A 23,666-nucleotide genomic window follows, 5' to 3' on the forward strand; every position below is an offset into this window, starting at 1 on the left:
TAGGAGTCACCAACTGTGTCTTCCCCAGTTCCACCCTCTGCCCCACAGTGATTTACCTCTGCCGGCTGCCCTGGGCACCCAAAACATATTGCTGGGGACGGTCGCATAACCACTCTTGGGGCTTCCCTTTGCTTCCCAGTCAGAAAGTCACTTTTTTCTGTGGGGAAGCAAAGAAATCTGTGGGGGACATACACTCTGTGCATGTGCACTGGTGCAGAATTCCCCCATGAGTAATAGAATCTCCAGGGAATTTAGCTGAGCAGGTGCGATCTGCAGTTTTTCAAAGGCTTATTCTTTGGCTACATATGGCAAAAGGCACACCCTTGACACAAGGGCCCTCTCAACCCTGCAAAATATCAAGGCACTGCTCCAAATCATGGAGGTGCCAGAGCTTCTAAAACAAAAAAATGCCATGGGTATTTAACATAGGCAATATAATATTTTCCCAAGCCTCATTCTCAGAAATGTGGGAATCATTTTGGTTGAAGTTTTCCCAAGAAACTCAGCTTCAGGCATACACCGGAATGGAAAATTTCAGCCCAAACAGTTAAGTTAGGACAAGTTATAAGCAACTGAAAACAAGGAACATGAATGGAAAATGTTGACAACCTTTATTATAGTCCATGCTACCAGTCCCAGCTATAATACACAACCATACTAACAATCTAAACCTGTTTCTTGCCAGCAGGAAATTAAACATATTTGTTGCTCAAATATACTCATGGGAGATGTTCAACTACTATAGTGATGGGAACCAACATAAAAACCTGCATATATGGAATTGCAAAATATTCTATTCTTACTATCTTGGAAGGCTGATGGGTTATCTTGCCTGTGCCAGAATATGAATCCATGGCCTCAGGGAGCCTGAGCATATGAAGCCAATGCTTTAGACCACTAAGCTAATCCATGCAGCATTCTTTCCTACACTGGTTCTTTTAATGACCTCTTGGCATCTTAAATGTTTAGGCCCCAGTTACACTCACATACAAAAGTGAGATAGATTAAAAATTAGATTAAGAATCAGCAGGATTAGCAGCACCAGATGTTCTAGCAACAAACAGCAGGCTTTGGATAACTGGTTCAGAGCTTAAATCAAGTTTTCCAGGCAAAATGTTTATCTTCACATACCCAGGAACTGATCTGTTTCTTTCAGTTAATATTTGGAATTGTGAATATTAGGAAGTTAACATCAAGTTGCTTGGCTCAAATGAAAGTGTTCCTGAAAACCGCTTTGTGCTCTCCAGGCGCATGACAGCTTAACACTGGACAGAACAAATCAGTTACTAAAAGGCCAACGGGATTAGCATTTGCATTTGGTTGCTGGGCAAACAAGTTTTATACCACAAGTTTAATAATATAATTACATTACAATATCAGATACTAAACTAAGAAATATAAGTTTAATTAAGAAAAGAAGTGATCAACAGAGCATTTCTTTTTGGCATGGAGCAGGTTTGGGAGGCGGGGTGAGGGGCGTTTTGCTGGAATATGCTGGTCTATAAATTTAGAAAGCGACTATGTTTCTTGGTAAGAAAATTCAGTCCGAAAACAAAATCATGTACATTTGTTCTCTGTCCCCAGTTACAGCTCCTTTTCACTGTTTGAGCTACTACTGAGTAAAAGGTATTTTGCCAGTATAACTTAAAAATAAAGGGGGTTTAAATGGTCAAATAGCTATGCTGCCTACCATGTACTCCTCCTGCAGCTACTGTATCTAGGTAACAGGACTGCCGTTAGTTCTGAAAGCAACTGGTGAAAGGTTTCACTGGTCAAATTTCTGATAATAGCATGTCTACCAATTATCATGCAGCTACTCCAGTAGCGACAGCAGTGTCTGGCTCTCGCTCAAGGATTATTAATATATTTGCTTAAGTGGTGCACTCCAACAGATGCTAGTCAGGAGGGCTGGAGGGCATAACATCAAAGGCTCTCCATTTAAAGATACACTAGCATGGAACAGAAGGAATGGCAGCAGATTTCTGCAGCTTCAAGTTGTTTGGTGTTCCCTCTAGCCCTATATGCCTGCCCTGTGCGGCCACCGAGGGGCGGATCTCCTCGTGGAGCCCCTGCTACACAACCCCCAGCTCCATGTGCAGGTGGCGAAGTCCCGCTCGGTGTGACAGAGGCTGGTCCTGGCAGAAGTCACCAGACTCAAAGACCTCCTGGACTACAACCGAGGAGACTGGCTGGATCCCCTGACGCTTGCTCAGCACATGGGGCTCTCTGGCCCTCATACTCCCTGGCGCATACTTCAGGAGGCGAGGGCCACTTTACTGGCCACTGCTTGGGCCTACCTCAACCAGGTCCTGCAGAGGGCACCCCCAGCCCACCCTACACCCCAGGCCCTCCGGACCTTTTCATCGGGCCCCTGCCCCGGGGACCCACCCAGCCATCCCACCCCTTCACCCTTCCGGACCGCGCCAAGGAAACATCTGTACACGCTCGTGCTCCACACCCTTCATATCCTCACCCTCGTAAAGGTGGCGGGACCTCCTACCACTTCTGGAGGGTGAGGAACCCCAGTGGGCCAGCCTATATTCCACCCTGGTCCTAAAGCCCACCAGGGATATCAGTTGGTGGCTCCTTCACGGAGCCGTGAGCACTGGCATGTTCTTGCCGCGATTCACCCCCATCCCAGACACCTGCCCCTTCTGAGGCGTGAGGGAGACCCTGGTGCATGTGTATCTGCAGCCCCTATTCTAGCTCCTCCAGAACCTCCTGCTGAGGTTCTGGCTGCACTTCTCCCCATACTTGTTTATATTTGCACGCCCTATTGGTGGCCCCACTAAATCGTGAGACCTCCTCGCCAACCTCCTCCTGGCCCTAGCCAAAGTAGCCATCTACAACACCAGAAGGAGGATGTTAGACAAAGGGGTGCTCTGCAACTTTGGGGCCTATTTCCACTCCTCCCTGGTCTCATGCATCCGGGCAGAGTTCCTCTGCGCGGCGTCCGCTGGCTCCCTTGATGCCTTCCGGGGATCTCTGCTTGGTGTCCTCGTCAGGTTACTTTTGTTTAGCCCTGTCACCTCACTCCTGTCCCTGTAATATCTTTAGTTATCCCCCGTAATTAATTGAGATCCCAGACCTTGTGGATCCTCCCCTTAGGCTGGGGAAGGTCCTTTAGCAGTGGGTGGGCTCCGCCCACCCATTTCTAGGATCCCAGCAGGCTGTGATTCTAACAATCTAAACAGGCCTAGTACTTGGGTGGGGCATCTCTGTGCAACAACGGGATGTTACAAGAAGCTAGCATTAGCAGTTCTATTCAAGTACCACTCATTTACACCAGCAGGTCATTAAGCAGCCTTGGGCTGTTAGAAGTTACCAACTCTTGAATAAGAACTAAAATTGAAATCTTGATAATTTTTTAAAAGTGAAATATACCATGTCACTTTTTGAAAGAGTATATGCACTAATGTCCACAAAATAGCCACATTCCAGCTTGGGGAAATACACTCTGCCTATGCATATTCTCTGTGGTTTCCATTAAATAATGGACTCACTTCTAGAGCCAAGCTGTTGCTGTGCACACATTTAACCCCAGAGGTGGCTGAATTTCAGTGATGGGTGAAGAACTGTTTCTTTCCTCCCTTAGCACAATGGGCGCCTTCAGGGTGAAAGGCACAATGGAAGTGTTGCAACAGCATCTCCTTGTACAGACAACACCATGAGTGGCAGAGATGTATACAGTGTGCCTATGCTTTACCTCAGAACTCAGAAAGAAGAGGGGAGAATAGCTGGTTAATTCCAGTAGGGAAAGGAAAAGAGCTAAATTTAACTTAACAGATTCCTTTCCCTGAATTAGCACTGTTTTCAGAATAAAACCCATTAGTGAGAATTATTGTGACTGTCCCATCAGAGAGACAGAACATCCTGGGTTTAGTCCCTGCAGCTGCTGACCCATGACTGATTTAGAACTGGATCCAGAGGAAAAGCATCCCAGATGCATACCCAAAAGTCCTCTATTCATTGTGAAAGTTGTTAAATTGAAGCATATTTAAGAAGAGTTTTCTGGGAGGAGAGGAAAGATTAAGTGGGACAGAGAGCTGGACAGTTCCAATCTAGGTCAGTAGTGTGCACTCAGTGGCCTATGTGAAACGGATTTGAGGTCTCAGGTCTGCTCTGGTGGAAAGGTGCCCAATTAAATTTGTATTTGGCACAAGTGTCCTTGGTGTCCTTGTTGGCATTTTCTGCACAGAAGTAAAGGACCACAGAGACTGAACAACAGTCTCAGCTCCTAAAGGTGGTCTCTCCTTTACCATTTTCAAAAGTGCTCAGTGGTGGCGTAACTCTGAACTCACTGAAGTCAATGGTAAAATGCCCACCCTCTTCAATGGGAGCAGAAGCTCGGCCAATACTGAGTGCTTGTGAAAATCCTAACATTGACCATAAAACTTCAGATAAGTGACATTCAAAAGAAGGCCACATTTTTCTTTTAAGCCACCTCATTTGGCTTTCAAGCCAAGAAAGAATTCTGATGGAATTTTATTTAAGAGGAAGCAATTGTATTTGATTCTGTATTCCCTCAAAGTTAGGATCCTCTGCATTTGTACTACATTTTAGTAGAGATCTTAAGAAGAGGCTGTAAAACTCCTATATTATTGGTTTTGCAGGTCAGGGGCTTTTCAAATGAACATTTTTCAAATAATTGTCCAGAGGGAGCTCAGGGAAGGGGTCAGAGGGTTACCATATTAGAAACTGTAACAAGTGGCTACAGGTTTACTGTAAATGTAAACCTTACAGTATACTGGCCAAATTCCAGACAAGCCAAAACTTGCTATTTTAACTACCTTACTGACATCTCAAAGGGTGATTCTAGTGTCAGTAGTTTCCTGCAACGTATGAAGAGTCACAGTGTAATTATTAACCAGTCTGAGGCAAAGGTCATATGCACATAACTAGTGTACATAAAAATAGCAGAACTGGTGTTGAAACAAAGGGACCTCTCCATGTAACAACTTAGAGAGCTATTCATGAAGTTAAACTTGAAATAGAACACTCATACCTAGATTGCTACAACAGTAGAGTTCTGCTACAAGTTTAGCAACATTAAGGCTCTGACTTCAGTACAAAAAATAAGTGAGTTTTTACATCACGACAACTAACTTGATGTAAAATAGTTGTTCAGACAAGGAACAGATAGATTTTACCATGGTGTAGCTAGTTGAGTTCAACCCAGAATCCCCACCTACCTGGGGTTTACCCCTATTAGTTATACTGAGCTAAAAGCTATCTCTCCCTAGTCTCAAGGATTTTACATCAAGTTAGCTATCTCAATGTAAAGCCACACTTTTGGCAGTGAAGACATAGCCATAGTGAATGAAGAGTATGCCGAAGCAGAATTTTCCAAATAAGCCCTCTAAAGTCACGCTTGAGAAACAAGAGGAAGAATTTAGAAAGCAGCCATTCATCTCAAGCTTTTTTTGCCCTTCATATTACATTATCTGCAATGGATTGCACAATCTAGTACTCCAAGAGAGACACATTCCACTTGAGAGAAAGAAGGTTTTATTTCCTTCTGAAACTTTTGTACCCATTCTTTCTATAAGTAACTCCTGAGATACTATAAAAAGAAAAAGGAGTACTTGTGGCACCTTAGAGACTAACCACTTGGTTATTGGTTAGTCTCTAAGGTGCCACAAGTACTCCTTTTCTTTTTGCGAATACAGACTAACACGGCTGTTACTCTGAAACCTGAGATTACTATAACTCCGTAGTTAGTGGATGGGTCATTACACAAAGCAAAACTATTTCCCCATGTTTATTCACCCCCTCCACCCCCCACTGTTCCTCGGACATTCTTGTCAACTGCTAAAAATGGCCCACCTTGATTATCACTACAAAAGGTTTCCCCCGCCCCCCTGCTGGTAATAGCTCACCTTAAGTGATCATTCTCTTGTTACAGTGTGTATGGTAACACCCATTATTTCATGTTCTCTATGTATATAAATCTCCCCACTGTATTTTCCACTGAATGCATCTGATGAAGTGAGCTGTAGCTCACGAAAGCTTAAGCTCAAATAAATTTGTTAGTCTCTAAGGTGCCACAAGTCCTCCTTTTCTTTTTGAGAATTTTCAAAGTGTCTATTTCCAGGCTGTGCACTGGACAGGGTTTTGTACATAGTTTCACTGTTTGTTGCTGGCGGACTCCTTCCCTCCCCCAGGTTCTTCAAGAAGGTGTTTACCACCAATAGCTAAACAGAACCTGATCCAGAAGCAGGCAGTTGTGTGCAGAGAGAAAGGGAAGGTGGAGGAAAGTCTTATGATGTGAGCAAAACCCCTTCAACCAATCCTATTTAAAATTAAAAAGGAATTTTTAAAAAAAACCTCAGAACATGCCATTTAAAGGGTGCTCTGTCAGAAAAAAAAAAAGATTTTGGAAGTTAGTTTCAAAAGATTCAAGTTGAGTGTCCCATTACACAGCAATCCAAATTATTTTTTATTTTGTTGCAAATACAAATAAAATGGATCTACCATGTAACAGTGAATTTGATTTAGCAGTCATAACATGTTAATATCTGAAGTAGTTTTCTGTTAAAAAAATGTCATCACTGGAGAGTTCCTAGGTGACTATGCATGCCTTGCAAAGGGAAGCTTGCCTGACACAGATGCATGCAGCATGTCACAGCAAACAGCTGATAAATGAGCCTCAATTTACCATGCTTTTCATACAAGGGGGTCAAAGTTTCTAATGCAGAATTTCAACAAGTAAAGCTCAAACATTCTGCTGGCCCAAAGTCTTCCTGGAAACAGAAGCCCCCTCACAAATAAACCAAGGTGTCTGAAGAAAATCCAATGGATTTCACAGAGGAAAGTGAAAAAACCAAGCTTATAACAAACTGAACAGTAAGATTTCACAGTAGCACTCTGTATCCGCAAAAAGAAAAGGAGGACTTGTGGCACCTTAGAGACTAACCAATTTATTTGAGCATAAGCTTTCATGAGCTACAGCTCACTTCATCGGATGCCTGTAGCTCACGAAAGCTTATGCTCAAATAAATTGGTTAGCCTCTAAGGTGCCAAAAGTCTTCCTTTTCTTTTTGAACAGTAAGAATTTACAAGAGAAAATGCATTGAGATTAAGGATACTTTAAATTCTTCCCTCTGCAGTCTGAGGTATTCTTAATTAATGAACTCATCTGGACTCAAACCCATGTGGGAGTTTCCTAATTTGCAAATAATTATTTTGTTGAACTGTTACAAAAACACTTCATGAACTGCAAGGATTCTCCCACATTCAAATGCTCATCTCAGCTAATTGCTACGGTACTGCAAGGAATAAAGTTATTGGGCCAGATTTTGCCATTTTAGTACAACTACTTTCTGCCTTTGCATGATCTGGTCTTAAGGCCCACATATTCAGCCCTAGGAGCCATATTCAGCCCTAGGAGGCTCACTCCAGTGCAAAGGGAAGACCTTCTGGTGCTATAAAGCCAATTTAGAATCTCTTATGCCACTCTTCTCCCACCCCCCGCCCCTTCCCGCCACCATATACTACTGCCTACATAGCTCGGAACAGTGCTTATTTGTGCCAAGGCTTGCCAGGGCTGAGCCCCAGCACTTCTAGACTTGGCAGTTCATAGCCCTGGTACCTCTGGGTTTGCCGCATCAATTATGAAAGGGAAAAATTGCTTGAGCCCCAGCACCTTTCATTACAAATTAAGCACTGGATGTGAAAGAGGGACATCACCAGGACACCACTGCGCTACACAAACTCATCTGTTCATGTGCACCTTTCTGGGATTGTTTGCGGCCAGCCAAAACTAGGGCAGCTTAACTTAATGCCCAAGGGACCTGCTTGGCCAACAGCAGCCGTAGGAACAGGGTAATACAAGCTTTACGCTTCTTCCCAGCACCTAAAACTTGCATTGTGTTCCGCTCCTCCCACTGGGCAATTCTATATTGAAAAGCAACTTTCTTGTCCCTCAAATTACATCTGTAAACTCAGCAAACTTGACAGAAATCCTGCACTTCAACTGCTAGCCCTGCAAACAACCTGGAAGCTGAAAATCAAGTTGGGTTCTTTGCATGTAAGAACAACAAAACCCCGGTTTGACTATCAGATGCCGGGTTGAGAGGGACAGACTGACAGTCAGGGGAAACATTTCTCTTGCTAACTGAACAAATCTGATATGGCTGTAATTGATCCAAGGACATACAGACCCTGCCCCATACCCCTTTTTTACAAGCAATTTTCAGAAGAGGCACGTACTTAAGAAAACTGATGCCACATTGTATCACTTACAATTGTTAATTTGCCTCAAAGTCTCTGGTCATTAATCTAAAAAGCAAAGAGCAACAGTCAACACAGAAGATGAAAGAACCACCATCTGCTCCTGAAAATTGCTTATTCACAAACAGTTCCCATTCAGCACAACAATTAATCACAACTGGAATGCTAAACTTGCTACTCTCTCCTCCGCTCTCACATCAAGTTCAAGTTCTCATCCTCACGTCAAGGCCCTGCACTTGTCCACCTGGTCTCCATCTCCATTGATTCCCTCCTCCCTCTGCCTGAACTCCTCCCAAATTCTTCTTGTTTCTTTCTACCGCTCCCTTCCTATCCCTCCAACCATCCTCTCCATTCAAATCCCTCCTTTTAATTAATATGTAAATTCCACAATTCTAGCATTGGAGATTTTCCAGACACTGGACCTGATCATCTTGTGCATCATGCTAGTGTTCTGCAACCTGTGCAAGCTCCATAGGCAAAGGACTGTACACTGACAGCACTCAACTAATGAGCTTTTTACAGTAGTCACTCAATATTTTGCATCATACAGCAGGATGTTGAAGTTGCCATGAGACAGATAGTTGTACTATCTTAAGTACAATTCCCCACGTAATGCCTAATGAAGAGCTTTAGTTCAGCTATGTATCAGATAAGTAGTAGATACCTGTAAGCTGCTCCAGGGATTCAGCAGTTTGATTTTAACTGATTGACAAATTTGGGGAAAAATTTTTTCCCATGGAGTAGCATGATATTTTTCCAAAATGCATAAAACACACATATATATTATAAGTCTAGATCTTCCATCCTTTCTTATTCAGAACATCCTAAAGATAAAATCAGCAGTCAATATATTCAAGAAGTTAATGTAAAGTGGCCACAGATACACACTGTACTCAATTGTGAGAACTGTACATGCCACGCTAAAGAGATTCTGTCAAACATATGGGGCCTAATCTTGCAAATTGATGAGTGCCTTCAACATCTCTGGACTCAATGGCAGTTAAGGACATTCGCAAGAGTTAGGTTTCAGAGTAGCAGCCGTGTTAGTCTGTATTTGCAAAAAGAAAAGGAGTACTAGTGGCACCTTAGAGACTAACCAATTTATTTGAGCATAAGCTTTCAGCTGTAGCTCACGAAAGCTTATGCTCAAATAAATTGGTTAGCCTCTAAGGTGCCACTAGTACTCCTTTTCTTTTATCGCAAGAGTTACTCAACATCCAGAAAGAAAAAAAAAGGCAGTTTTTTTGTGACTCAGAGGCCAAACAATGCCGAGTATGGGCATTGGTATGTTAATTTAAACTGGCACAAGAATCACTTCGTTCATGAGCTCTCTCAACTTCTCCCAAACACTGCCTTGAAACGATTCATCTTTACCTGTGGAGGAAGTGCTGGTTACTCATTAAATGGATCACTGGCTTGAGAAAAACAATGTTCTTTAACCACCCATTTATTAGTGTTTGCACAGTTCTGAGATAGGTACATTCTTTGCTGGGTGTAACTCAAACTTTACAGACTAATTTTCTGCTGATCCTCTTAAAACAAACTTGCAAAAGGGTTTAAGGTGAAAATTACCATAACCTCACGTCCCGGCTTTCCAGTGGCAATCTAAAACAGAATTTAAAACAAAAGAAATGAAAGCAAGCTGGACTCCACAAGGCAGGTGCCATCAACATCTCCTTTAAACTACTGTATACTTAAGCAAGGAAGAATCTTAGAATTGAAATAGACTTAACTAGGGGAAAAAATAAACTTGTTTCCTTTAGTCTACTCAGTCTTTTATAGTCCATTTACTCAAACAGTGTCAAAGTTTGCCCACAAAGTTTGCTGACAGTTGACCCATATTTCTGTTGTAGTTGTAACATTTTCCCCCCATATAATTTATTCATGACATGTATACCCTTGGTTCCCTGAAGTCCCAGATAACATTACTAATTGTGTTTTACTTGAGTGCACAAAGTAACGAGCTACTGTAAACTTAGCCTAGCACTTAAAGACACACCATGGTAACTTGGAGTGCTGAGGGGTGCACTTTTATATTTAAAAAAAAAAACACAACAACAAAAACACCCAATTGTGCCTACTTCACACTGATCTAAATGCTTCCAGTAGTATGCACACATCAGATCTTGCAAGCGAGCATCTTTAAGGCAGGTAATGGGCAGGTAGAAAAGTATCCAGAGAGATCACGTACCACCGAAAAGGAGAAAGAATGGTTTTAGCCTTTCCCTTTCTCAAATATCTCATGGTATTTAATCTACTACATGGCACTGAAGGCAGAAGAATACCTTGAGTTCCTAAACACGGATGTGGGCACACTTCATGACCGCTTAGGGTATGTCTACACTGCACCTGGAAGTGAGCACCCATCCTGAGTAGACAGACACACACTTGCTCTGCTCGACCTAGTATGCTAAAAATAGCAGTATGGACATTGTGCCATGAGCAGCAGCACTGGCTAACCGCTCTAGTATAAACCCACCTGACCACTGGGTTTGTACTTGGGCAGCTAGCTCATGCCATCACCCATGCCACAATAACCACACTGCTATTTTTACCATGCCAACTTGAGAAGAGCATTCACCCAGCCTCCACTGTAGAGTTCTTTATATCCAGTGCTGTAATTAAGTCAGAACTATACCCCAGAACCTTTTATGATGAGAAGGTAAACAAAAAACTGATATGTCCAAGTTTGGACAGCTGAATTTTAAGACTGTTTACACCCAAGACAACTAAAAAACAAAAGTCAAATTTTATTTTGTTGTCCATATCACCAAGAGTAGCTAAAAACAAAGCTAATTTAAAACTATTCTTGGCAATGAAATATATGGAAATTTAGCTTCCAAGTCTGCTTTGGTCTTACAGTCCTGACATCAGTGACAATTTTTGCTAAATGTTACAATTTTACTAAAGACAAAAAGCAATCTACATAACATGACACCAAAATCTGATGCACAAAGTTATTAAAAATGTTTACCAGAATACCAGAGGCAGCTATCTATTTGCCTGTGGCATGGTAATCATTTGCATTAACATATGTTCGTTGTGCAGTTAGCTGTATAATACATTCCTGCACAAAGTAACATTACCCTATTTTGCAATCATATTTTTGATCAAATTTGCGTTCCATGTGATTCTAATTGCACTGTTCACCAGGATATATGGGCATACTTTCAAAATTTTTGGGGGAAAAAACCCCACCATTTCTCCAAAAATAAAGAGTGTACATTACATAACCACTTGCAGCCCTCACACCATAATCTCCTTAAAAGGGCCAAAAATAGGAAATACCACCCAGTAAAATCCAAAGAGTCACGCTGAGAATGCTTGGGAAAAATTCCAAATCCAAACAAATTTATGAAGACTCCAGTTTATGAAGTCAGATTCCAAGGAAGTGTATGCAGAGCAGGTAGATGCCAAAAGAGCCAGCAAAAAATAGTTTTTGAACTTTTGCAAACCATATTAAGGAATGAAGGAACATCATACTAATATGGAATCTTTTTCTGAGTCTCTCTCTTCCTATGCTATTTTGAAAAACCACAATATCTGCAGCTTAAACGGAACTAGAACTAAAATTGCCTATCAGGTGAAACAGCAAAAATGAGGAAGTACTGTACAGTAAACGCATTCTTTTATTATACTGAATAGATTTACATTGGTAGAGAACAAAATCAGCAATAGCTACTTAACATTATTAACTGGTCCATTTTTCTTACATTATGCACATCTAATTAAGTCTAGGATACAAACAGGTACAATGTGATCTGTAGCTAGAACTATTACACAAAAAAATTAATGGAAACGTGCTGATAAATTATACCAGTTAGTAGGTCACACCTGGATCATACTGTTTGAGCATGTGTGTGTATCTCGGGCGGGAGTTTACTCCGGACATAAATTATTCCGAAGAGAGATACATTTGGGAGAAGGTTTGAGGAGTTTCAAGAATCTTAACTCCCTTCACCTCAAATGTACATAATATAAATTGCTCAACTAACTGGTTCCTGAAAAAGATGAAAGTACAAGGCTGATGCTCTTGAAGTCCTTTCTTTTAGAGACTATGCTAATTAAACAAACCTCAAGTCAGTTGTTCAAATATTCAACTCAACTGAGTGATTTGATCTGAATTCTTTGGAACAAGATTTTGTGCTAGAGGGCTGCGCAAGCAAGATTATGTCAAAGAAAATTAAAGTGGCAGTTTAAATATCTTGATAAAAATAGTAACTACTATTTTCATCTCTGAAAAAATATACTAATTAACATGGGCTATACCTTTCTACTCAGACAGTCACCACTCTGATTTAGAAAAGTGCTAGGACGTCCTCGGGTGACTAGTTACCCTCCCTGCAAGAATTCAAGCAGTTATGCGCTCTGACTTTAATGAAAACTAGCTGTAATTTTTTTTTTTTTTTTTGGCCAAGTTTGGCAAAGAAAATTGTACTGGGTGGGAATGGGGTGTGGGAAGAAAACACCAACAAAATAGATACTTCTATTCCTTCCCCTCCCCTTAATGTAGCTTGCATAAAGTGACAATTCAGAATAGAAGAGACATCTTTAAAATCCCCATGGTTTGGGGAAAAATAGTTCCTGGATTGATTCATCATGAATCCTAAATCAATGGAAAATAATCTCCCACCAGAAACGCTTGGATCCTATTGTGTAATATCGAAGTCTGACTACTTCAGTGGTGGTGAATCAATGGAGACAACTAGCAGATCTCTACTGACTATGAAGTATAAATCAAAGTTGAACTGTTCTGATGCTCTGTTATGCGTTGAGAGGTCATACCTAAATAAATTACTCCGTAGATCTTTTCATATTCAAGTCTTTCAAGGATTCAGACATAACCAGCTACAAATTCTTCATCCATTTCACAGCATCCAGATAGCAGACTGAGGAGTTGCACTTTGATACTGTATTTCAGAGTCAAAGAGTTAGTGAAGTGATGCCTTCTTTCATTCATGCAGGATTTTTTAAAATCACTTCACAAATCTTTCCTGGAGAGTTTAGGGAATGCATACATTGATTTTATCACTCCTACATGTCTGAAGCACATCAGCACACCAGTGTAAGCTAAAAAATATGAAGGGGGGGAGGGGCTCTGATTTATCCATCACTCACTCCCATCAACTCCAATCAATAACTGCACACAGCCCAGGAGATCAGTTTACGATTTTATCTAATTTATTTTCTATTGAGTGAAACTGTATGTAGAATTTAACTCAGATTTAACAAAGACATTTAATTAAATATCATGATGACAGTAAGAGAATACTATACCCATTACCAGAGTCTTCCAAGCATCACACAATCTGCAATTGACTCGAGTATAGGCAACATAGAAGTTGGAAAGTAGGAAAAATATCAAAGAATAATGATGGGAAAAATGTTTGTGGTCATGCTCAAGAGTTTAAACAGAATACGCAAACTGGATGATTGGAAATGTGTATCCTATTCATAAGGCTAACAGAATTCACCTTAATATAGGATTGTTGAAATGTTTTTAATCTTGCACAAGTAGTTCGGGGGGGGGGGGGGGTTGAGCTATACGAATCCTACAAATCAGCCACTGTCTCAGTCAATCAAATATTAGGATAAAAGTTAATCATATCACCGCAAAGAGCATTAACCCCAATTAGATCTTGACATAAAAGACACAGGATCTCAAATACTTTCTATTAAGCCCAGTTCTATTTGTAGAACAAATTAAAGCAAAATAGACGGACCAAACTGAAACAAAGAATCTAACTCACAGAAAGTCACCTAGACCTATAAATCCAAGAATTACCAATAGAAAATGATTAGGCGCTTGATGGGGTGTGTGTTAATTAACTAGAAGCAGATTGATCTCAGCCTGAACTCCCCAGTTTATGAGCACACAGTAATTATAAGGGCTCTAGCAAACAACTGTTTGTTAAAGTGCTGAACTAGCTTTGGACAGAAGTAGTCTTTTCTACAGATGCAGAGAGAATATTTTCTTCATTTCAGCTTATTCAATTAGTTCAGATCAATCACTGGTTTATTCAAAGTTAACAAACCAGTTGGGAGTAGAAAAAGCAGGAAGACTTGTTTTTCTTCTCCAATCTATAAATAAAAACTAGGTGAGAGAGGATCCATTAGTTCTAATAGGACAACAGAGACCAGAAAACAATCTGTTCAATTCACTTAGTATGGATAATACTTTGTTTAATAAATCAGTTAATTTAAAATGCAAAATATGTTTTCATGTACAGTACTTTTTGATAAACTTTTTTTATGTATCCAGCACATATGAAGTAGTTTTATTCAATAAACAATCTTAAAATGCCATTTTTGTGCACTGTTTGTTGAATTCAAATTTCCAACACAAACTTGACACAAATCACAAGTGAAAAAAAAAATCAGTCATCTAGTAAGAATTGCATCGTTCACCATTTTTTAACATAATAAAAAACGTAAAAATTAAGAATCTATACAAATTTCAGTTAAGCTATATAGTTGATTAAATAAATGTGCATCAAGATAGTGTATTCTTATTAGCAAAAAAGCACCAAGTTTAGTGTAAAGCCTATACTTAGTTGCAAATCAACATGTTTTAATGGTTACCGACAAGGGAGAATCAGCCTCTCTTTAGGAAAATACCTAAAAAGTACAAATACAAAACAAGATTAAAACTGATTATTAAAATCATGATTAAAAATCAGTGATTTAAATTGCTTTCATTTAAACCAGTCCACCCTGAAGCAAAATAATTGGAAATACTGATCAATTTTTCTCCATTTATAAATTTACAAACAGCAAAACCCATGCTTCAGCCTCTGCAGATGTTTAAAAATAAATTAATCCCTTAAAATGAGTTTGTAATAGAAATCCTTTCAGATCTTTAATTGTAACAATGGTTAGAGGTGCTTAGCCACTGACTTCCAAAAGTTCAGTGCTTTGACTTTCTTTAAAACTTCAGCAAACATGTACAGCTTAATATGATTATTTTAATATAAATTATTTTAATAGATTATAATAAGATTAGGATGAACATAGGTTGTTGTAATTTCTAATTTAATTTTAAATAGGTTTATTTTTAAAAACCTGTATTTAATTTAAACAAAAAAATCCACTTTCTAATTTTTATCCACCATATTTTGCTTACCTCCAACTCAGAGATAGACCACTTCATATTTTAAAAAATGACAGATTAATATATCTTCTAGTTCAGCGGTTCTCAAACTTTACCAACCTGAGGCTCCCCCCATTTTTGATTAAAAATGTTGGGGACCCCTGCCCTGCCCCTTCACCAAGGCCCCGCCCCTGCCCTGACCATTCTCCAAGACCCCTCCTCCCACTCACTCCATCCCCCCCTCCCTCTGTTGCTCGCTCTCCCTCACTCACTTTCTCGGGGCTGGGGAAGGGGCTTGGGGTGGGGGCTCCAGATGGGGATATGGGCTCTGGGGTGGGGCCAAGGATGAGGGGTTTGGGATACAGGAGGGAGCTCAGGGTGTGCAGGCTCTGGAAGGGAGTTGGGGTGCGGGAGGAGACTCAGGGCTGGGGCAGGGGATTAGGGTATGGGGGGGGTGAGGGCCCCAGCAGGGGGTGCAGGCTCTGGGCTGGGGATGAGGGGTTTGGGGCGCAGAAAGGGGCTCTGGGCTGGGGCAGGGGGTTGGGGCACAGGGGGGCTGAGGGCTCCAGCTGGGGGTGTGTTCTCTGGGGTGCAGCTGGGGATGAGGGGTTTGGGGTGCAGGAGCGGGCTCAGGGCTGGAGGTTGAGGGGGGTGCAAGCTCCGGGAGAGCGTTTGGGTGTGGAAGGGGACTCTGGGCTGGGTCAGGGGATTGGGCTGCAGAATGGGAGCTGCAGAGCCGGCACTTGGGCAGCGCCTGGAGCCTCCCTGGCCACCCATGCGCCTAGGAGCTGCAGGACGTGGCAGCCGCTTCCGAGAGCGGCGCAGAACCAGGGCAGGTAGGGAGGCACTGGGAGGGAGGGGGAGGAGTTGATCAGCGGGGCCTGCAGACCCCGAGAAGTCACGGAACCCAGTTTGAGAGACACTGTTCTAGTTCACATATGGAGTAAAGAATTAATAAAAGCTGAGGTGCTTACGTAGCCTGATCTATAGATTAATTATATTGATTACTTAAGAATTCCCAGTTATCACTTTCAGAATTGACAGGTTTGTGTTCCAAGATCAGGCCCAGTATTATTCAAATTATTATATAGTTGGGAACCCCAATGGGCACAGTTGCAACACTCACTATAGGAACTCCTGTATATTTACAAATAGCGGCTAGTGAACACATATTAAAACTACTTTTTATATGGTTTATTTTCCATCCATTGCCTATTACAGACAAAATATTAAAAAACAATTTGTTAACATAAATTCATTGTATACACGTTCAACAGCTCAATGAACATGGTACAAATACATAGGGGTAAAGAGAAGCGTTCCCCCACACTCCAATTAAGAATTAATGCCAGTCTTGCCTGACTACTGATGGTAATATTAAATATATATTGATAAAAATCAGTATTAACTTTACTAAAATTAGTAGTTCTTTACAGGGGAACTGTGCAACTAAGATGGAGTAAAATTCAGAAATGTTCTGAACATTCCCCTCTTGCAGCCAAGCAGGGGCCTGAGTGATTAAGCAAAAATGTTTGGTTTTAGCATCAAAATCATCTTTGGGTTTCACATCTACCCTTTCAGGCTAATTAGAGACATCCTGAATACTTCTTTCTTGGATGCCACCAACACTGGCAGTCATAGACAACAAATGACTCGTCCAGATCTGTAACATTTCAAGCTGAAGATTCTAAGGGTGTCTTTGGTGAACTCAGAAGAACCTATAGGGACACCTAAATGCTTCCCGGGGCCTCGTTAGCATGAGGCACTTTTCATATATTTCAGGACATGACTTAAGTTAGCATTGCACTTCATTACAATATGTCTAAGTATTGTGAATTTGAGGTGGAAATCACAGACTCCATTGGAGCAGTTTTACTGACACAAAACCAGGTCCAAATGAGCCTTAACTATTACTGTAATGGTATAGTGCACAAGTATAACACATGTATTTTAACATATTACGGGTCAGGCTTGCATTTTTATAATGAAAGCTCTTACAGATAGTGTGTCTCAGTTGTAATGCTGCCTGAAATTCTGAATAGTGGCTGTGAAACTGACCAGAATCTTGTTAATTTTGATATGCTGCTTAGAAAATATATGAGGAAATGTCTGCAGGCTCAGGAAGACACTTTTGTGCTGGTTCATATTTAAAAGATTTTCTTTACAACTAGGAAGCCAGAGATTTTTTAAAAAGATAAAAGCTTACATTCTGTAGCAACTGATCCCTTAGCTGGCATCAATACTGTACATACATTTACTATAGAAAACTTCCTCCTCACCAGCAGTGCTCAATGTACACACATGCACACACATTTAAGCACACATATCTCTGTCAGAATCATGTAAATCTCCATGGCCAGAATCAACTTGTCAATAAGGCACCAAATTCATTGATTATAACATTTATTTTGACTCCTGAGAGCCGTGACAATTATAAAGTCTGAATCTGTTAATGTAATGTTAAGAATTGAAACATACACACACACACCAAGGAGCATCCTCCTTCACTGAACAAGTATCACCTTGTCTGCCTTAGGAAATAAAGTAAGTAAGCAGCACTTTTACCTGTGGGTAAAATAAAGCCACAAAACAGGTTTAGATCAGTCTTGTAAAATTCTAGTCACTTGAACCAAATCATTTTTAAGTGGCAAGTAAAATATTTAGTCTTACGATCTAAAAGAATGGACAAAGAGAATGTGTCCTTAGATTGGTAAGTTTTCATGGCAATTTTTCAAGTCTGATTTAGACAATATTAAAGGTGGGGCTAGAGAGGGGAAAACAAACCACAGTCACCTTAACACTTGGCTCTTATATAGCACTTCTCCTCCCTTAGATCTTATCCACCATGTGCCTAAGTATTACAACACATTTGATCCTTTCTTTCATTACACTAGGCAACATCACATGCCCTAGTAGTTCTTTACAAATTAACTAACTCAATTTTTCAAGCAGTTTCAGTATTCTCAAGAGTTGCCCAAGAGAACTCAACTCAGTTAACCTACCAAACAACAGCTACAGTACATACAGCAAAAGAGTATGCTTTCCTACACCTACTTTCCCACCCAACAGCATGCTTAAAACTTGACCAAGACAGGTCACTGCCAGAGGCAAGAGGATAGTTTGGACTCTATGACTATTTAATCCCTGGATGCTCCATCTGCAAACAGGGAGATCCAATCAGTAGCAATTCTGGTAATAGTTTGTGAGGTGGACACCTGCCCCCAGGAAATAGGCTGAAACCACCTACTCATTTCACACTGGCCAGGTTGCTCTGACAGGCTGTAAGACCTCAGGATGCCAGGCAGGGAATTTTGCTACGAGTTGTCCTCTCCTCTTCTCTCCTGCCCTACTGCTAAAGAGGAAGGCCTGTGTTACAGAGTTTGCATGGAACATGGGGCTCCCAACCTCGAATTCCCATCAGATGGTTACTGTTTTTTTGGTCATCACTAACCTGATCTACATTCAAACTTGTTACCCAAACTTTGTCTATATGTGGGATTAGCCTCAATTCAGCCACTGCTGGCCAACAAATGTTGTAAGTGCACCAGTGCAAACCCCAATCATAGACAAAGTTGTGATTTGCAGCCACTAAGCTCAACCTGGTGTCAAGGTGGGATAAGCTCAACCAGTGCACATCACAGGTTCCTTTATCAATGGACATAGGCAGTGGTGTGGCGACATTGGTTGTTGGCTACTGATGACTGAATCTCACATATAGAGAAGACCCAATAAGCAAAATCTCATTACCAATCCAAGCCATGCAGTTCCTCATGTAACTGTTGCTAGTACCCCTGAAGAGGCCATCAAAAACAACCAGACACCTCTTAGCAGATTAAGAAGTGTATACAGACTTCTTCCTCCCACCCCTTAGCAGGTTAAGTATACAGATGTTGAGTTTAACAGGGTGAGAGCTGTATGCAGAAATACCCATATTCCTTAGCAGGCCAAGAGCCATGCCCTGGTACCTTGTCCCCAACACCAATTTACCTTGTCCTGAGGGCCTGCCAGGCTGCGTCTATGTCTGCATACAGGTTTTTCTCAGAGGGTTTGCCTGAGCTCACCCCGTAGCCAGAGTAGTCGTAGGAGAAGACGTTGCAGTTGATGCGAGAGCCAAGGCCAATGTAGAAGCTGCACATCTGGCCCAGATCCACAGCATTGCCATGCGAGAAGAGCAGCGTATACCGGCTGGCAGGGGCACAGCGCACAAACATGCACCCCAGCCTGTTATCCCGAGATGTGCGAGAAAAGAAAACCTCTACGGCATCCAACTCCCGCTGTGAATACTGCCAGTCCGCTCGCTCACTCAAATGCAGACTGCAGCTGCCCATTCCTGTTGGGGTCCCAGACCCTGTTGCAGTCCCAGACCCTGTTGCTGCAGCCCCAGCCTCCTGCTGCTGCTGCTGCTCAGACTGCAGCACGGTATACGTGGGCTCCGGGGGCAAGAAAGCCAACTTGGCAGCAATGCGGCTAGGGCAAGGTGGGCAGCAGAACAGCCAGCACAGCTCGCCCAGAGAGAAACCGTTCATTCTGGGGCCTTGTTCTGGCATCAGCGACGCTGGATAAAAATTTACCCACACTGGGGGGGGGAGGGAAATTCAGAGTCCACCCACAGCAACCCACTCTCAGCCTTATGAGAGCAATACCCCCAAAATGCAACTGTCCCCCCAAAACTGTAAGCCACCAAAACCAATCCAGCCCTCCAAATCTAAGAAATCCACCTAGTGTGTGGGGAAAGGAATACAAAATATCTCTCAAGTGCAAGAAACTCTCCTTCAAAATCTACTACTAATCCTACAATAAATCCAACCCCATCAAATGGGCTGAAATCACTTAGTCATTTTCACACAGCCCAGGTTACTCTGGAGCAGCTAAAAAATAAATAAATAAATAAGCAAGCCCCCCAAATCTACATCTGACTCAGTGCCCCAAAACCAAAGATTAAAAACTAATCCCCCTGAAATAAGATCTGCCCCCCCCATGCAACTCCCCCAGACACCACTAAATGCAAGATCCCCCCCCCGCAAAAACAATAATAATAATACTACAGACACCAAACGCAACTCCTCACAATCACCCCAAGCCCAGTGCACCCGCCCAGCTCTGCACCCAGCGCCTGGCCCAATCCTGCAGCCCCTCAGTGGAGCCCCACCCCCAAACACCGACCAACTGCAACCGGTCGCCCCCCCAGCCCCGAGCGGATCCGCCCCAGGCAGACCCTCGCTGAAGGGGGCCCCCCCCGCCCGCGCTGGGAGGCGGCGCCCGGCCGCGGAGCGGGCTCAGCCTCGGCTCCCCCCGGGCAGGGCCACGCCGGCTGCGGCGCGGAGACAGTAGCAGGCAGCGGCCATGTCCCGGCTCCCCTCACCGCTTCCGGGTTAGGCAGGGGCCGCCCGGCCCGCCCCGGTACCTGCGGAGCGGCGCACACCAGCGGGGCACGGCGCCCGGCCCCGGCCGCCCACAGGCCCCGCCGCGCGGCTCGCTGCTGCCCCCTAACCCAGCGCGAGGGCACAGACTCGGGGGAGCAGCCGCCGCAGCGCTAGGGAGAACCCGGACCCTCCGCGTGGGGAGCGTCGGACCCGCCTCCTGGCCCTTTAAGAGAACCCCACGAGAGCCTCCGTCACGTGCGAGGCCCCCCCCCATTTCTCTCGCGCCCCCGGCCCATCCGTTCTGCGCATGCGCGGTAAGGCTGGCGTGTGCCCCCCACCCCGGCTGGAGAATGGGTGCTTCGGGCAGCAGCTCTGCCCCAGTCCGGGCGGCGGCTCCCCTCCCCTCGCTGGGATTCTTCATGGAGAGGGCTGACTTGCTTCGCCCAGATCCTGCTGCCCCTGCTCAGGGCTCTTGCCTGGTCTCCTGCTTGTAGAGTTTGCCCCATCCCCCTAAGTGAAGCTGCGGCCTCTGGACTCTCTCACCAGGGCCCACAAGCCCAGTAATAAATACATGCATAGGTGCTGGAACTGGCTTGAAGTGGTTTCCAGCATATGCTCAGTATACAATTGGGTTCGGTAGCTTTCAGCACCCCCACTATAAAAATTGTTCCAGCTCCCCTGCATACGTGCAATTAAGGCTGAGACACTGAAAAGAAAATACTGTAGGTCACAGGCCCTTAAATCATCTCTAAAAGCTCCCCACAAATACTACACACATGCTCAACTTTTAAGTACACGAGTCCTCTGGCAGAAGTCAATGGCATACACGTCTGAACCCTTCAAGTGGCTAACTGGGCTGCAGACACCGATCTATGGAGAGGTGGATGGGCCAAACCTCTGGGCCACCCTGAATACCGGAAATGTTCTGCTTCAACCTGGATGGGGGTTTGTGGGTCGAAGGAGGACAGTCTTGCGAAATCTGGGACTATTGGGAAGTCTGCAGTGTTGGGGGGGGGGTGTTTTGTTTTATTTCCATTAAGAAATGTAATTAAAACATGTAAACAAAGGTGTCTTGCCTTTAGAATGAAAGAACCACAAACGATAAATACCAAAAAAAAAGGAGTACTTGTGGCACCTTAGAGACTAACAGATTTATTTGAGCATAAGCTTTATTTGTTAGTCTCTAAGGTGCCACAAGTCCTCCTTTTCTTTTTGCGGATACAGACTAACACAGCTGCTACTCTGAAACAAATAAATACCAAATAATCTTCAGTGTAATCTTGCAGACAATGAGAGATTCAAGCAGCATGTGAGTCCAGGCTCCAGCTTCATCACAGGAGCCCAGGCTCCAGACTCAGGACAGCTATTAAATGATAGTATAAAAAGCAACTCCTGCTCTGAAGAATGTATATAGCTGGTACTGTATGGGTTTAGCAAATTCAGAATAACTAAATGCACCTATCCTGTGCAGTTCCTTGAAGTCTATAAGCAGCATCTCATAATACAAAGCCCTATAAAAAAACAATGCAGATATTCTTGTGCAGAGATGGTATGGTGGGCTCATCAGACCCTGATAAGTAACCTGGCTGCTGAGTTCTGAATAAGGTGAAATCTGTCTAGCAATGCCTTTTTGTGTCACATCTAGAGTGACACCGAAACTAGGGTAAAAGTTGGAAGTTTGGATTCCAACTAAGCTGTAGGCATGCTACATGGGATAAGTCAGTGTAAAATTTCTTGGACCACGTCATATCACTAAAACATCTAAAAGGGGCTATGACATGCAAGGAACTAGGCAGCAAAGGCTGAGAACTTACATCATAAATAGATTACTACTGCAAACAGAAGAAAATTAAAGAGACAACATTTCCCATATGCAGTGTTGTTGTAGCCATGTTGATTCCAGGAAATTAGAGAGACAAAGTGAGTGAAGTAATGTCTTTTATTGGACCAAATTCTGTTGGTCCAGTAAAAGATATTACCTCACCAACCTTCTCTAACATTTCCCACGCTCCACCCTGAGTCCTTCCTTAGGTCATATTTATAAAAGTGAAAGTCAAGTGTCCTCTTCTAAATGGGAAGTGTCATGTAATTTGCTCCTCCACTGAACTTGTCTGTGTACATGTAATTAATTAGTAGTTCTTCATTGTTCTTGTTGTAAATTCTCTACCATTTAGGATAATCCCACTCTATCTCTTGTACAAAAAAAGTAGTTCCTACACTGTGGGTGTCTCCGAGAGAAAAACAACAATTGCATAGGGCTGGGCGAGTGAAGGAACTAGTAAAAAGGAGCTAAAAAAGGAAATCACCTTGAAAAGGGAAGGGTAGAGAATAAGGAGCAGAAAGCAGTTCTGAAGGCAAACAGTAATACTGAGGTACTAACCTCAGCCTGGTCCAGTCCACACAAGAGATCCACTTCCTGGACACTATAGTGCTAATAAACGATGGTCACATAAACACCACCCTATACCAGAAACCTACTGACCGCTATTCCTACCTACATGCCTCCAGCTTTGACCCTGACCACACTGCACGATCCATCGTCTACAGCCAAGCTCTGCGATACAACCGCATTTGCTCCAACCCCTCAGATAGAGACAAACACCTACAAGGTCTCTATCAAGCATTCTTACAACTACAATACCCACCTGCGGAAGTGAAGAAACAGATTGATAGAGCCAGAAGAGTTCCCAGAAGTCACCTGCTACAGGACAGGCCTAACAAAGAAAATAACAGAACGCCACTAGCCGTCACCTTCAGCCCCCAACTAAAACCCCTCCAACGCATTATTAAGGATCTACAACCTATCCTGAAGGATGACCCAACGCTCTCACAAATCTTGGGAGACAGGCCAGTCCTTGCTTACAGACAGCCCCCCAACCTGAAGCAAATACTCACCAGCAACCACATACCACACAACAGAACCACTAACCCAGGAACCTATCCTTGCAACAAAGCCCGTTGCCAACTGTGCCCACATATCT

At 42.9% G+C, this 23,666-nt stretch overlaps 1 protein-coding gene across 1 annotated transcript in view; it reads right to left on the minus strand.

Annotated features, from left to right (window-relative positions):
• Positions 1-20,289, minus strand: part of ABHD17C (abhydrolase domain containing 17C, depalmitoylase) — a 50,074-nt gene extending 29,785 nt beyond the window's left edge. Inside the window, exon 1 of the mRNA XM_074966446.1 lies at positions 19,310-20,289. Within this exon, the coding sequence (XP_074822547.1) occupies positions 19,310-19,869 (560 nt within the window). The 5' untranslated portion in view covers positions 19,870-20,289. The remainder of the gene's footprint in view (positions 1-19,309) is intronic.
• Between the last annotated feature and the right edge of the window lie 3,377 nt (positions 20,290-23,666).

Source organism: Natator depressus, chromosome 10 (genome assembly GCF_965152275.1).
Source record: "Natator depressus isolate rNatDep1 chromosome 10, rNatDep2.hap1, whole genome shotgun sequence".
Taxonomy (NCBI): Eukaryota; Metazoa; Chordata; order Testudines; family Cheloniidae; genus Natator; species Natator depressus.